This window comes from Crocuta crocuta, unplaced genomic scaffold, assembly GCF_008692635.1.
Source record: "Crocuta crocuta isolate KB4526 unplaced genomic scaffold, BGI_CrCroc_1.0 scaffold234, whole genome shotgun sequence".
Lineage (NCBI taxonomy): Eukaryota > Metazoa > Chordata > Mammalia > Carnivora > Hyaenidae > Crocuta > Crocuta crocuta.
Window position 1 is genome coordinate 4,314,408 of NW_027529647.1, and position 15,676 is coordinate 4,330,083.

The window sequence follows — 15,676 nt, forward strand, 5'->3', positions numbered from 1 at the left end:
GTAAAAAGCAGCCTGCCAAGGCTAACACCTTACCATTAGCACTGATTGTGCGCCTTTGGGGTGGACAGTACTTGCCACCTTGGTCCTTCTCGGTAAGGAGGGAAGGCTTTCAGCCCCCCGGGAGCTGTTTACTGCCTCTGTCCCTCCCCACCCTGTACATTAACTTTTTTTTTTTAACATCACCATATAAAACAGGAAACGGGAAAGTTATTTGGGAAATGGTTAGACTGTGGTGCACCTATACTGGGGAATAAAGAAGGTAGATCTTTGTGTAACTGGGCTATCGGTTCATCTCTCTTCTGTTCCCCATCTTTCAGCACAACTAAGTCTCTGTGGTGTCCTTTACTTTCAGTTTTGTAAAGGCATCACTTAGGGTACGTGCAGTTGCTGACTGGACCAAAGGTGCTACTTAATTTCTAAAATTAGATCCCAAATGAGTAGGCATTTTGCTTACAGTACAAATTTATACCTTTAAACTTGGATGTTTTATGGCCTTTACCCAGAAGATTGAGTTGTGGTAGAAGATGTGAGAAGAGACAGGCCAGAAAATGACCACCATGGTGACCCTGGCCAACACGTTGGAAGTGACAGGCATGCGTCTGCTCTTACTGGAATGCAGGGCCCAGGGTTAGTTTAAGGTCAGGATCACAGCAGCGCTAGTAAGCATGTCAAAGCTGTTACAGTTTGCGTGTGTTCCAGTGAGGATCTCGGCTGTTCTCTTTAATTTTGGTGGAACACAACAGAAGAACGTCAAGAGAATCACACACTCTCTCTGTGTTCAGGTCTTTTGGTTTTAGATGTCGGCTTACCTGATTGTTTCTGTCTTCCTTTAGGCAGAAAAAGTACATGAGTTGAATGAAGAAATCGGAAAACTTCTTGCTAAAGCAGAGCAGCTGGGAGCTGAAGGAAATGTTGATGAGTCCCAGAAAATTCTTATGGAAGTAGAAAAAGTCCGTGCAAAGAAAAAAGAAGCTGAGGTTGGTTGGAAAATGTCTTCAAGAAAAAGGAAATTTTGTAACCCCAGAAGATTCACCATTTGGGCTAAAATTAAACCAATGTTCTGTTTTGTTTTATTTTATTTTAACGTTTTATTTATTTCTGAGAGAGGGAGCATGAGCAGGGGAGGGTCAGAGAGAGGAAGACACAGAATCCGAAACAGGCTCCAGGCTCTAAGCTGGCTGTCAGCACAGAGCCCGACACGGGGCTCAGACCCATGAACCATGAGATCATGACCTGAGCTGGAGTCGGACACTGAACTAACTGAGCCACCCAGGCACCCCAAACCAATATTTTGAATGTTGGGAAGAAATTGGAAATAGGAAGCTATATGGATAGGATTGTAGGATTTAGAGTGTGAGCACACTTGAGTTTGTGCCTTTGCTCTGCACCCTGTGACTCTTGTGACATCAGACTAGTCCCTTGCAGCCCTAAGCATAACAGCCATGTGCTGAGTGCAGTCCTGAGTGAAGAGTCACTGAAGTGGTGTCTTTTTTTTTTTTAATTTTTTTAATTGTTTTTTTTTTAATTGTTCTAATGTTCATTTATTTATTTTGAGAAGAGAGAGAAGGGCTCGAGCACAGAGTGGTTAGGGACAGAGAGTCCCACAACCATGAGATCATGATCTGAGCTGAAACTGAGTAGGACGCTTAACTGACTGGGCCACCCAGGCACCCAGAGTGGTGTCATTTTACTCTCATCCTCTGGCTCCCCAGGGGGTTGGTGGCTGTGGTGGTTACTCGGCTGGCATGAGTGGGTCAGAGTTGTATTGGAGATTGTTGTAAAGAACGAAAGCTGGTGTCCTTGGCAACAGTACCTGTCTTGTAGGGAGACCGTGTGCAGATGGAGGGTAGCGTCCGAGTGGTGCTGGCTGGGATGCCAGGCAGGATGCACAGGTGGGAAAGATGAGTCACGGGCTCCGTGTTTGTAATACTGACAGCAGTGTTTTTCCTAGAGTATTGTATCCAGTGGATATGCTGTGGTTCTCGAGTCCTTACCACTGGAGCGGGAAATGGCTCGTGTTGGCTTGGAGGATGGTGGGCACATCGAGGCAGAGGGTGGCGGGATGATTGTGTTCTGCAGTACATGCGGGCTGAGCTCCGGCGGTGTGCCACATACTTCTGGGTTGTGAATAGGTCCTAGGAGGCCCTTCCCGTGGAGACGGTGCTAGAGTCAGGAGGGGCTGCAGAGAGGAGAGTGTGTGAACAGACGGATATGTTTCATCTTGAGCAAGTTAGGTGCTTAGAAGAAAACGGTCTGGGGGTGCCTGGGTGTCTCAGTCAGTTGAGTGTTCGACTCTTGGTTTGACTCACGCAGTGATCCCAGGGTTGTGAGATCAAGCCCTATGTCAGGCTTTACAGTGGGCAATGAGCTTGCTTGAGATAGTCCATCTCTCTCTCAAAAAATAAATAAAAACGAGAAGAAATAAAAAAATCCTTTAAGAAAGAAAAAAGAAATGGGGTCTGAGTTTGAGAGTAACTCTGTGTCCCCAAGGGTCTTCAGGTAGTGTGACGTGTCCTGGCAGTGCCCTTAGCAGAGACCCACCAACGGGGACGGTTCTTAGAGCGGTGGGGGCAGGTAGGGGGACACCTACATGGCACGTAGGTGTCCAGTCTCCTCTGGTTATGTCTGTACCCCTGGCTCAGCCTGGTGGTGAACACACATAGGAGCTCGGTCATGACTAACCGAATGCACGAATGGTGCCAGGGACCTGTGAGTGTTGGAGTGACGTCCACTGAGGCAGTGGTCAGCACCCAGGGCAGAAGGGTTATGCGGGCCAGGGTGGTGCTGGGGTCGAGGTCAGCAGCATGTGTGCTGGAAGGCGGTGCCCAGACGCTGCCTCACACCCCTGGCACAACACCTCCTTTAGTGACGTTGGTGGCTGATATGGTCTGTTCTTGAACATGAGAGGGAAAAGAATTGACAATGCAGATGGGTTTTCTTTAAGTTTGTTTCTTTTGGGAGAGAAAGCACCAGTGAGGGAGGGGTGCAGAGAGACATTGAATCCCAATCAAGCTCCTCACTGTGAGTGCAGAGCCTGATTCAAGGCTTGAACTCCTGAACTGCAAGGCCATGACCTGAGCCAAAGTTGGACGCTTAGCTGACTGATCCACCCAGGTGCTCCCAGATGGATGTTTTGTAAAGAATTTTTTTTCCCAATGTTTTTATTTTAAGGGAGACAGATTGAGACGGGGAGAGGCAGAGAGAGAATCCCAAGCAGGCTCTGTACTGTGTACTGTCAGCATGGAGCTCAGCGCGGAGCTCGCACTCACCAACCGAGAGATCGTGACCCGAGCTGAAACCAAGAGCCAGATGCTCAACTGACTGAGCCACCCAGGCGTCCCCCCTTCCCCCGGGTAGATGTTTTGTATATGAATGCTTTGATGTATTCATGGTAAAGATAGATGGGTCATGAGCGTGACAGTAGCAGGTGGTGCCTTGAGTGGCATTGCCATGGTACTAAAGCTCCAGTCTTCCCTGGTTTATAGAGTAGTTCCATATCTGGGAAATTGGGTGTGTCTTTAATTTTGCATTTTGCACAGGATTTAAGTCCCTGAGTATCTGTACAAATATAAAGTATATATATAGGTCCTTACATCAAATCTAAACCACTGCGTGTCGCAATGGGAAATTTGTGTTTGCGTGTAGAACAGAGTCCGGCTCCTCGGGTTGCTGACAGCCCTCGGGGGGAGCTCTGGGGCCTGTTGGTGCATCCTGTGGCCCGGCTCCCCCAGCTTCCAAGAGCAGGGTAGACACCAGAAACCCTGGGGTGGCTCAGAGATTTGTATCTAGGCATAAATAATTGTAGACGTGGGGTTCATCGTGGGCGTGTCCGCAGACAGCCCAAACAGGAGCAGGATGTGGAACACGTGGATCCTTGTGCCCAGGACCCCTAGCATCCTTGCCCTGCCAGTATCCCCCATCACTGAGGTGTCCCCAGGAGGTGGCACCACTTCCTTAAAACCACTGGGCAAGACAGGAAGGTGTTGGGCAGGTCTAGGTAGTGCTGATAGGGCACCTGTGGGTTCCTTTCTCCTTTTAGTAGCAGACGGGTGTGTGCAGTGCAGGTAGCGAGGTCCCATGTGCCCTTATCCAGTGTCCCCCAGTGGTAACATGCCAGAAAACTGTAGCACAATGTCACAGCGGGTGTTGACAGTGGAACGTCCATCATCACTGAGATCCCTCCCATGACCTTTCTGTAGCCACACCCACTTGCCTGACCCCTGCAACCACCAGTCTGTCCTCTCTGTATTCTGGTTGTTTCAAGAATCTCATGGGGCGCCTGGGTGGCTCAGTCAGTTAAGCGTCCAGCTTCGGCTCAGGTCATGACCTTGCAGTTCGTGGGTTCGAGCCCTGTGTCAGGTTCTGTGCTGACAGCCAACTCAGAGCCTGGAGCCTGTTTCGGATTCTGTGTGTCCTTCTCTCTCTGACCTTCCCCTGCTCACACTGTCTGTCTCTCTCTCAGAAATAAATGAAACATTTAAAAAATTAAAAAAAAAAAAAGAATCTCACTTAGATGGAGTCATATGGTACGTAATGTTTTGAGACTGGCTTTTTAAACTAGGCATAGTTTATTTTGAAAGATGTGAGAGGGTGGTTTTCAAAGTTTTGAAACTATAGAAAGGGACTGAATATCACAGATATTCATGTACTCACTATATTTACGTTTTTGCCTAAGGTTTTGGGTTTGGGTGGGGTTTTTTCCCTCCTAATAAAAGCCATGGCACCTCATAATGAAATTCAGATTCCCAGTCCTTCCCCCTCCTGTCCCATCCTGACCCTCCCCAGAGGCAGACATTACTGTGCATCCAAGGTCTTTGTCTTTTATTACACACGTGTACTGCCCATAACTGTGCATGTGTCTGTGTTGCGTGCTTTGTGTGTATAAAAAGTCCCACATAACTGCTGCCCTTCTGTGCATGTCTTTCCGTCCCATGTGTTCCTCACTCAGCACTGCTTGTGAGGTCTCTCCTTATTGCTGCAGACAACTTCCATCGGGTCATCGCCGTAGGATCCCGCCTCACAAACATGTTCCCGCCCATCAGTGGTTTCTCCTCTTACAGATGGCGCCACGGCAGGTGTCTGTGCACTTGTTCCTGGCGTCCCAGGACGGGCGCCTGGAGGACTTTCCGAAAGTGACCCGTGCTGTCTTCCCCTCTGGTTACTCAGCTGCAGCCCTGTTAGTTGCACCAATGTAGTCTTCTGCCAGCAGCATATGAGCGGGCCCGTTTCTCCGGGTCTTTGCCAGTTGAATGAATGACATGGTAACTTACGTCGATCTGCGTTTGCTAGGGAGTTTTGAACATGTGGCTTAACGGAAGATCCCTTTAAATAAGGGTCAGTGACTGTTGGAGTGCGTTTCTTAAACCTGGCTCTGGAAGGAGTGTTTTAGCTTTGCCACAAGCAGCAGGAGCCGTGTCCCTCTTCCTTTTCTTTTTTCTTTCCCCTTTTGTATTTCATGCATTCCACCTTGAAGCTGAGAGAGTTACTCTTCAGATTCGGACCGGATTGGCTACAGCAGGCTGTGTGTTTTGCTCTGTTCTGTCGTGCACATTCTTTGAAGAGAAGGTCTAATGTATTTGTCCTTCCAAATCTTCGCTTTTTGGGGCTGCATATTGGCATACACTTTTCTAGACTTGGGACACAATCTCCATGAGTGGCTCTTGTATGTTTTGCTGGTTTATTTGGTTTGGTTTTTGTGCTTTGTTTTGAAGATCCCCCCCTTCCTGCTGCCTGGCTCTCCTAGAGCTCTCCTCTGTGAGTCACCAGAGTTGCCTTCCCTGCTGGCCTCGGAGACCAGCATCCTGCTTGTCTGAGAGATCAGAATGTTCTTACTGTTTAGAAATCATGACTGTTAGTTCATTTTGTTAAATAAATGATGAAAATTGACTTGGTCACAAATATCTGACGCTTGTTAGTGGTGTGGTTTTTCTTTATTTAAAAGTCATCCCCTATAGTCCCTTCAGATTATCCATTTTGGGGTTTGGTTGTGGTGCTGGCACCTCACGTTCTTGCTCTGTGCCCGTTGTCCAGGAAGAATACAGAAACTCCATGCCCGCATCGAGTTTTCAACAGCAGAAGCTGCGCGTCTGTGAGGTCTGTTCAGCCTACCTTGGTCTCCATGACAATGACCGTCGCCTCGCAGACCACTTCGGGGGCAAGTTACACTTGGGGTTCATTCAGATCCGAGAGAAGCTTGATCAGTTGAGGGTACGTTAATGTGTTGTGTGTCTCAAGAAACCCAAGAAGTCTCATGACGGTGCTCATATTTCTTACCTAGAAAACCTTGTGTTTTGATCCTCTCTCAAGAACGTGCTTTGAGTTTTATATTGAAATATTCTGATTTCATCACTTTGTTCACACAAGAGAACTAAGGTCTTAGAATTCAGAGGGACCTTGGGTATTTATTTAGTCTGCACTTATTTACAGAAAACAAGCACAGAGTCTTGTCTCCGGGTATAGACCGCTCTTGCCCACCTCTGAAGTGACTTCTGGCTGGAGATGGGAAGAGCCAGCAGTTTTGTTTTTCTCCTTGGGCAGAGGTGGATGTGTGGAGAGTGATGAGGCTGGACAGAAGGGCACACTTCCTGGTCCTGAGCCTTCTCCAAAGGATGAGAATGTGCTGGGGCTGCTCCACCACTCTTCCTCGAGGCTCCTCTTTTCCTTAGGTTAAGCTCTAAAACATACCGTGGGCACAGAACATTCAGAAGGAAGGGTGAGGACGCTTTAGATACTTTGAACTGTTTATCAGACTGGTGGCGTCCTCCCTGCTGCATGTGGGGACCATGGGGCTGTGGTGCGTGTAGGGACCGTGGGGCTGTGTGGTACTGGGAAATATGCAGGCCTTCCCTCCAGACACATGAAATTCCGTAGAAGGATAGACACATGGCACCTGACTGGGACCCTGTGGCCATCAGGGTGGAGGGCCTCGTGTGTCCCCACAAGGAGCAGGGGCAGAGCTCTGCCCCTGAGGAAGGGTTGCCAGCAGGTGAGGTGTGAACTCCGTGCTGGGGGTGGAGCTGGGGTGCCAGCCACTGCTCTTGAAACATTTAGCTCTGTGCTCCCAATAGAATTTTGAAAAGTGACACTTCACACATTGTTAAGTTGGAACTTTTTCTTTACAAGTTTATAGTTCTGAAAGATGTAAAAAATGTTTTCTGTGTAGCTGGTAGAATATAAAACTTTTTTAGTGTTTATCTTAGAGAAACAGAGTGTGAGTGGGGGAGGGGCAGAGACAGAATCTGAAGCAGGTTCCAGGCTCTGAGCTGTCAGCACAGAGCTGGACACGGGGCACAAATCCATGAATTCTGAGATCATGACCTGAGACGAAGTCTGGTGCCTAACCGACTGAGCCACCCAGGTGCCCTGCCAGCAGATGTCCTCTGCACTAAAAGTGTACTTCTTAGTAGTTGGAAATAGCACTTTTCCGTTTCTCCTTTAAATTATGTATCTATTTCCTGTCACCCCACAATTTTGTCCTGGTATTTTTTTTTTTTTAAGTTTATTTATTTGTTTTGAGAGAGAGCGTGAGCGGGGGGGAGGGGGGGGGAGAGAGAGAATCCCAAAATCCCAAGCAGGCTCTACACTCAGCGCAGAGCCCCACATGAGGCTCGATCTCCCCAACCATGACATCAAGACCTGAGCCAGAATCCAGAGTCAGACGCTTAACTGGCTGAGCCGCCCAGGCACTCCTGTCCTGGTATTTTTTTAATATCTGAAAGCCTTTTATTTTTTTTCTTAACACCTATTTCTCCAATAGAGATGAGAATATATTGAAATCCCACCCCCCAAAAAACCTTAAGAACTTAAGTATTAACTTGATCTACAGAGCATATTTTTATCATTGGAGTTACAAGTGGCATGTAGTTGACCAAAACAATACAAATGTATTTTAATAAGAGCTGTTACACTGACAACAGGAAAGGTATTGGAAGTGCAACTCCTAACAGTCGGGAGGGTGAGACTTCTGGGCCCTAATCAGAGATGGCTTTCCTTACGGTGGTCCCAGGGGCACTCACACCTCCAGGCCACATACCGAGGGTAAGAGCGAGGCAAGGCCTTTTGTTAGAGGTGGAAGGACAGCATCTAGCAAGTTGGGAGGTTTGGAAAGGAGTTAATGCCAGATCATAGGCCTGCGCTCCGTCACATCCCCTTGCGGAAGATTGTGCATGGAAGTCGAGGGGCTAAAACTCCCATCCTTAACTTGAGCTGTAACCGTCCATCCTTGCTTGTGTGCCTGCTCAGGTGCAGGACAAGTGAAGCCAGGCTGGAGGCCGGAGTCAGCAGACAAGAGGCCTTGGGGGTGCTCTGAGGGGGACAGTGGGCCCCTCCCCCTCTCTCCCTTGCTACGCCTCTCTCTCATCCAGTGTCTGGCTCTGGTCTGCGCCAAGGTGTGGGACCATCTTTCGTGCCGTCGTGAGCACGAAGACACTGGTGGCCCTTTGTCTTCCTGGCTGTGCTCTCCTCCCCTCAGGGCTTCGTTCCACTCAACAGAGAGGTGGGGGCACCGAAAGGCTTTAGGTGGACAGTGGGGGTGGGCGTGTGCAGGCTGGATCTGGAGGCTCTGAGCCAAGCTTGTCGATGGTGTTGAGGTAGTGAAGCTCCTCCTCCTCCTGTCTGGGCCTTGTTCTTTCTCCGTGTTCACGATCAAGCCTAACGGGCCGAGTATTGAGCCTGGTGCTGAGAGCCAGGGGTGAGGGTTCATGGCCTACCTCCCCTCGCCTGCTGTCCCCATGAGACGGGGTCTAAAGCCAGTGTAGCACACAGCGTCCCAGGGACAGGCAGCAGAGTATGTTTGGCTAGAGAGCTGTTCTTCTTTACCATAAAGTTTGGAGCGTCTCCTCTGGGTGAAAAACTAACTCTCCGGGTTGGTGTGAAGCAAGAGATAAATTCCGTGACTGAGAATGTGGCATCTCAGCACTTGCACCGGGTTCTCCGTGCTCGTTAGGCTGCGTTCGTGCTCTGGCTGGAGTCACTGGTTCTCTCACTTTCCAATTTCTTGTTTGTTTAGAAAACTGTGGCTGAAAAGCAGGAGAAGAGGAATCAGGATCGACTGAGGAGGAGAGAGGAGAGGGAGCGGGAGGAGCGGCTGAGCAGGAGGTGAGTCCACAGCAGCTCCACGCCCAGGGAGACCCTCCTGCCTCCAGGCTGCCTCGTAGCAGCTGAGGTCAGCGCCGGGCCTCAGTGGCCCTTCAGTGGAAAACAAACAAGCCTGCAACGTGTTCAGGAGAGCAGGGTTAGGGCTGGCCTGGTGGGAGGCTCTCGCTGCGGACACAGCCACCCTGAGCCCCAGGAGCAGCTGTGACAACCTGATTGTACCTGGAAAGGTGTGGGGGAGGGCTGGGCAGCGGAAGTGGGCGCGGAACCTGCCGTGCCCCCACGAGGTCAGGGCCGACCAGTCAGGCAGGAGCAGAGACTTTGTGGAGCTGGAGCAAGTTCTGTCACACGGCCATGCTCCCCCTAGGGAGATTCCACCAGAGGGCTTAGGGCTGCGTGGACTACAGCGTCGACTGAGGGTTGTGGGGCCAGTGGCCGAGGGCTGGAAGCAGTGAGAACTGTGGGGAGCTGCCGGCTCACAGTGCGAGTGGGAAGGTTTGGGGCGTGTGTGGGGACAGAGCTGATGAGGTTTGCTGGTACCAGGCGGTGAGCCTTGCCTTGGTGGTTTCTGGCCTGGAGCACCCGCTTAGGGACATGGGGAAGACTGGGAGCAGTGTATTGGGGTGAGGGGGCGCTGTGGGGAATAGAACTTGACTTTGACCATATCCACTTTGAGATGCTCAGGAGACTATTGGTCAGAGTTCAGGGAGGAGGCCAAAGGCAGGACCACACTCTCATGGGGCACAGGTCGCTGTCCTTGAATGGCCCAGATGCTGGGATTTCCTGGAGGGATTTCTTAGTGTATGATTCAGAAAGGACAAATAACGTTTATACCATTTTCTGCATTTCCTTTCATTACTTTAATCATCTAACAGATGTGATTGTGAAGAGACTCAAAGAGTATAAAAATGTATTAAGCAAAACACGTAAGTCCCTTTTTGCCCTAAAGTGACCACTCCTGCGGTGGGCTGTGTCTGTGCACACGGGTGCGTGCGGGGCCCTTGCCTCCTCTCTGAGACCTTCCCCCAGCAGGAGCGCTCCTGACAGGTTCACGAGGCCCTCACAGCAGCGTGCCATAGTCAGTCATCTACCCTTTGTCCCTTCCCCACCTTCACAATTTTTCCACATCGCCACCAATCTTAACTCTGTATCTATGAGTTTGGGCGTTTTTTTTAGATTCCACAGGTCACTGAGGTCATACAGTACTTGTCTGATCGTCTGTCTGATGTTACCCAGCGTCATGCCTCCTTGGTCCGTCCGTGTTGTCCCAAGGCAGCATTTCCTCTTCGTCTCTGGCTGAGTAGTGTCTCACTGTGTATTTACTTCTTTATCCGTTCATCTGTTGATTGACACTTAAGTTGTCTCCATGTCTGGGCCCTTGTAAATACCGATGTGATGAACATAGGCGCAGGGGTCTTTCCAAGATAGTGATTTCATTTTCTAATTTTTTTAAATGTTTTTTTTATTTTTGAGAAGAGATAGAAACAGCGTGAGCAGGGGAGGGTCAGAGAGAGAGTCATAGAATCTGAAGCAGGTGAGCCCAATGCAGGGCTCAAACCCACAAACTGTGAGATCCTGAGCTGAGCTGAAGTCGGACGCTTAACCGACTGAGCCACCCGAGTGCCCCTCATTTCATTTTCTTTGTTGTTGTTTTTGAGAGAGCGAGCGAGCAGGGGAGAGGGGCAGAGGAAGAGAGAGAGAGAGAGAATCTGAAGGTCAGTGCGGAGTCCGACACAGGACTCAGTCCTACAACCCTCGAATTGTGACCTGAACTGAAATCAAGAGACATGGGGGCACCTGGGTGGCTTAGTCGGTTAAGCGTCCGATTTTCGCTCAGGTCATGATCTCGCGGTTCGTGGGTTCAAGCCCCGCGTCGGGCTCTGTGCTGACTGCCAGCTCAGAGCCTGGAGCCTGTTTCAGAGTCTGTGACTCGCTCTCTCTCTGACCCTCCCCTGCTCACGCTGTCTGTCTGTCTGTCTGTCTCTCTCTCTCTCTCCTAGAAATAAATAAAACATTAAAAAAAAAAATCAAGAGACATGGGCTCAACTGACTGAGCCATCCAGGCACCCCTCTTTTTCCTTGGGTAAATAACTCAGATGTGGGGTTGTGGGAGCAGAGAGTAGTTCTCTTTTTCACTTTTTGAGGAGCTCCCATGCCATCTTCCACACTGGCTACACCACTTGGCATTCCCACCAGCAGTGCATGACGCTTCCCTTTTGTCCAGGTCCTCACCAACACTTGTCTCTAGTTTGTTTGTCTAGTTTTATTCAGTTACTGCTTATCTTTTGGGTGAGTATTGCTTCTCTTTCTAATAGGTGTGAGGTGATATTTCATTGTGGGTTTGATTTGCATTTGTGATGTTGAACACCTTTTCATGTGCCTGTTGACCACCTGTATGTCCTCTGAGAAAATGTCTTTTCAGATCCTCTTCCCGTTTTTTAGTGAAGTTTTTTTTCTGTGGAGTTGCAGGCGGTCCTTTATATATTTGGATATTAACCCCTTGTCCAGTCCGTGGTCTGCGCCTGGTTCCTCCCACTGCTGGGAGGCCTTTCATCTGAGATGATGTGGCCCCACGTGTGGTTTGCTTTGTTGCTTGTCCTTTTCAGTTTTGATTTTTGATAATGAAATTTCTACAAAACTGTTTTTGAACAAATACTCTAGTGATCATGTTTATATATATGTTTAAGTGCTTTGTAAAATTCCTTACAATTTCAAGGACAAAGGAAATGAATATGTGAATATTAGTAGGTGTTGGGAAAATTCCTTGCCAAAAAGCTTTATCTGATCATCTTCCAGACACATGCATGAGCATCTTCTGTCACTTTCTCCTCAGCGCATTTTGGTGGCGATCTTGTTAATTTTTGCTGTAAAGTGAGACCTCGTTGTAACGGGCATATCTTGGATCGCCGGTTATATGGTATTTCCTGAGGGGGTCGTGTGACCCTCACCTGGCAATGGACCTACGTCTGGAACGTGAGGCTTGGCTTTAACTTTGGTGTCTTTTGGTGGCTTTAGATCCTACACAGCCCTACATCTGTTACGACACAGTCTGCACAGCTGTGTGAGTGTCTGCTGCAGAGACTTGGCAGAGGCCGCTGTCAGACTCCACAGAGTGTGGCATCTGAGCCCTCGGGGTGACGGCTGGCCTCCCCCTGTGAGCAGTGACCCTTGGAGCTATAAGCCCGAGAACTAGAAAATAACAGGACTCTGAGAAGCTGACGCTCCTTCACCTTGTATGCTAGGGGCCCCTTTCCTCTTGTGTGAGGCCTGGGCACTTTGGGGGAAATTGTTCATCTCTTTTTTCCGTTATAGGTCTGGATCAAGAACCAGAGATCGCAGGAGGTAGGTTTCCAGATCCACTAACGTGTTCTCGGTCAGAAGTCCTTTTCCTTGTGCACTGTTTTCTTGATAGTTAACCGTTAGAGCTTCACACTTGTTACCTGGTAGCAGGGCTGCTTGGGGGACACACTCGAACCCCATCTATCTTTGTCAGGTTGCTTGGGGCTTAGTGCAGCAGAGGGACCCCCTGTCCGTGCGAGAAGTCAGCCAGTTCTGCCGAGGCCTGAGGGCAGCGAGTGTTCCCTGGCAAGGTGTTTTCAGGAAGCATCAGTGGGAGGATGGGTCATGATTCTCTTTGACCAGAGATTAGTTGATGGGACTCTTGTGGACCCCGGTTGTATTTTTGTAGGAGGGAAGGGGAGGTGCCAGAGAAGCATCGGGTAGAACCTGCTGAGTGAGGAGGGCTTTTGGGATGCAGCCGTCGTGGCCTTCAGAGCGTCGGGGTGTCTTCTGCTGCAGGTCGCGCTCCCGGGACCGGCGTCGGAGGAGGTCGAGATCTGCCTCCAGGGAGCGACGAAAGTCATCCCGGTCCCGCTCCCGAGACAGACACCGGCGCCACCGCAGCCGTTCCCGGAGCCACAGCCGGGGCCACCGCCGGGCTTCCAGGGACCGGAGTGCGAAATACAAGTAACTACTCTGACTCCTTCAGTAGCTGCAGCCCGGAGTGAGCCCCTTCTCTTTGTGTTCCCAGGGTCTGTCATTGGGGCCCAGTGGCCATACCCGGTAGGGATGGGTCTGAGTCGGGGAGCCTTGAGGAATTGTGAACGAGGCCCGGGGCACAGGGAGCCCTGAGCAGAGAGCAGCAGGTAGATTCAGGCCCTGGACAGTTGCAAGGCTGTGGAGGTGGTTACATGGGTATGGCTCCCTCTGGTGACCCGCTGCACACTCAGTGTCACCTCCATACACAGATGCACGGAGCCCGAGATTTGTGTCCTGACCAGGCACCGATTGCCTCTGTTTTCTTGTTTTGTTTTGTTGTTGTTTATTTGTTTAAGGAAAAACAAATTAAGTTCATTTTTTTAAGTTTATTTATCTTAGAGAGCGAGCGTGCATCTTTACACACACAAGTACAGAAGGGGCAAAAGAGAAAGAATCCCCAGCAGGCTGTGCACTGTGAGTGCAGAGCCCAGTGTGGGGCGTGAACTCCTGAACCACAAGATCGTGACCTGAGTGAAGTCAGATGCTTAACTGACTGAGCCCCGCAGGCGCCCCGAGGAAAAACAAATTAAAAAACATTCATACTCACACTCGAGATAAGCACTGTGTGCTTGATTGTAGCCTTTTTTCCATCATGTTTATCTAACAGTTCCTATTTCTTGTGCACTGTTTGTTGTGTTTTGCTCCGTTGACATAGCGAAAGCTCCCCTCTCAGGGGAAACCTCCGTGGCTACCTGAGGCTCCCTTGTAGTGGCTTGGGCACTAAATGGCTTCCCTCGCGCCTTCTGTGGGCCTCCCGGGGTGTGCTGGGTCTTGGCTTTCCCCAACCTGGTGTTGAGAATCCAAGTTGTCAGCGCTCCAGGAGCCAGCCAGAAGGGGGACGCCAGCCTCCTCTGAGCCTCTGGTTCTCTTTTCCCAGGTTCTCCAGAGAGCGGGTGTCGCGGGAGGAGTCCTGGGAGCACGGGCGCGGCGAGCGAGGGGCTGCTGACTGGAGGCTGGAGAGCTCCAACGGGAAGACAGCTTCTCGGAGGTCGGAGGAGAAGGAGGCCGGCGAGATCTAACTCTGCATCTGGGCCTGTAAATAGTCTGTTAAACGTTCGACACAGCCTAAAGTTACCCTTTATATTTGCTGAATACAACTCCTCTTTTGTAGTTTACAATTTCTATTGTTTTGGAGCTAGCTGTGAGTTTCTAGAGATGTACAGAGTTGCTCCTGTGTCCTGGGATTCTGTTGAGTAGGAATAAATAAATCTGACAGACAGCCTCTTACTGCTGCAGCGGGGTCTCTGCTGTCCCTCCTGTGCTCGAGACGTCACCATGGTCTTCCACAGGTGACGACGACACACCGGATGTCCTCAGCGAGCTTTGCTCACCCTCGGAATTGTGGCCTACTGGGAGACGTCCCTTCAAGTGTTGGCATCTGACATGCCTGCGCCCTGACTTACCGGAGTGAGGTGTGCAGAGCTGTCTGCTCGCCGAGCTGCACGTGTCCTTTCTGAGGGTCTGGGCTGCCCGGCCCCGCCCCTCAGTGCAGACCGCAGCAGGCTCTGCCAGGGGTGGGGAGGGGCGTGCCCCATTCTGCATCCACCTCCTTAGGAAGGACTGCGGTCCAGTGTGCCATTCCCGGAGGCTCAGCCCGGCCCCAGTGGGCCCCACTGCAGTCCCCCCTTCCGGGATTCCTTATGGACAAAGAGAGGTCTCTGGACAACATCCACATGGCAGCCACGAGGTCCTCAGAGGGGGGGTTGCTGATTTGGGGTCAGGTTGTAGTTTGACTCACACTCAGGAGAGGCTAGTGGTGTTACGCTCTCAGCTGTTCTGTCACACGTACTAAGAAACCAGAGTTGGCCCATCAGCCCCTTGGGTTGGTTTATTCTGGGAGGGACCTTCTGATGGCCAGGTTGTGAAAACCATAATCCTCACTCCCTCAATACAGAGGTTGGCCCAATGGCATGTGGTCACTGGGTCTGGATCTTGTGCCGCTAGCACCATAAAATGACTTGGTCGTTGTGCTATAGGCTCTGCGATCGCTGTCTGTCCCCTTCTAAGAAGAAGTGTGGGTTGGTGGGTGCTCCTGCACCAGAGGTTTTCCCCGGCCCGCTGTGTCCACAGGGAACGAGGGCCGTGTCCGGGTATGGGGTCCCTGCAGCGCCCTTGTCTGGGGCCCAGGCTAAGCCAGGAAGAAGGGGCCTTGCTGGAGCATACAGTGGGAGGCTGCCAGAAAGCAAGGGGTAGACATCTGCTTGGTGGGTGGTGTAGACAGCAAGCCGGCTGGGTGGCGGAGGTGCGTCATCTTTGTTTCTGGAAGTAGACGCAGAGTCCCTAGGTGGGGAGGGGCAGAGGGAACGGGGGCTGGAGTCCTGGGTGTTTGACTGTGCTCTGCAGTCCGGTGTATGGAAGGCAGAGGACACCCTGGCCCAGCCAGCACGAGGGTGTGCTGCTGGGAGCCAGGGTGTCAGAAGGACCTCCGCCTCCACCCCTCATCTCCTGGAGGGGGGGCTTGACGAACCAACAAACTGCAGAACCCTAGTAAAATTTGGCATTTCAACCCTTTTTTTCTTTTTATGTTTATTTTTGAGAGAGAGCA

The 15,676-nt window shown here is 50.7% G+C and overlaps 1 protein-coding gene across 10 annotated transcripts in view; it reads left to right on the forward strand.

Moving 5' to 3' along the window:
• The window catches only part of LUC7L (LUC7 like), a 38,344-nt gene extending 23,986 nt beyond the window's left edge, over positions 1–14,358 (forward strand). For 5 of the 10 annotated variants that reach the window (XM_077762721.1, XM_077762729.1, XM_077762730.1 and 2 more), the window contains 5 exons: positions 834–977; positions 6,031–6,207; positions 12,406–12,435; positions 12,892–13,096; positions 14,009–14,358. In XM_077762721.1, coding sequence (XP_077618847.1) covers positions 834–977; positions 6,031–6,207; positions 12,406–12,435; positions 12,892–13,096; positions 14,009–14,328 — 876 coding nt within the window. In that variant the 3' untranslated portion in view covers positions 14,329–14,358. Of the gene's footprint in view, positions 1–833; positions 978–6,030; positions 6,208–9,007; positions 9,097–12,405; positions 12,436–12,891; positions 13,097–14,008 lie in introns of all 10 variants that reach the window. The other 5 variants (XM_077762731.1, XM_077762722.1, XM_077762727.1 and 2 more) reach the window with 4 other exon arrangements.
• Positions 14,359–15,676: the final 1,318 nt, after the last annotated feature.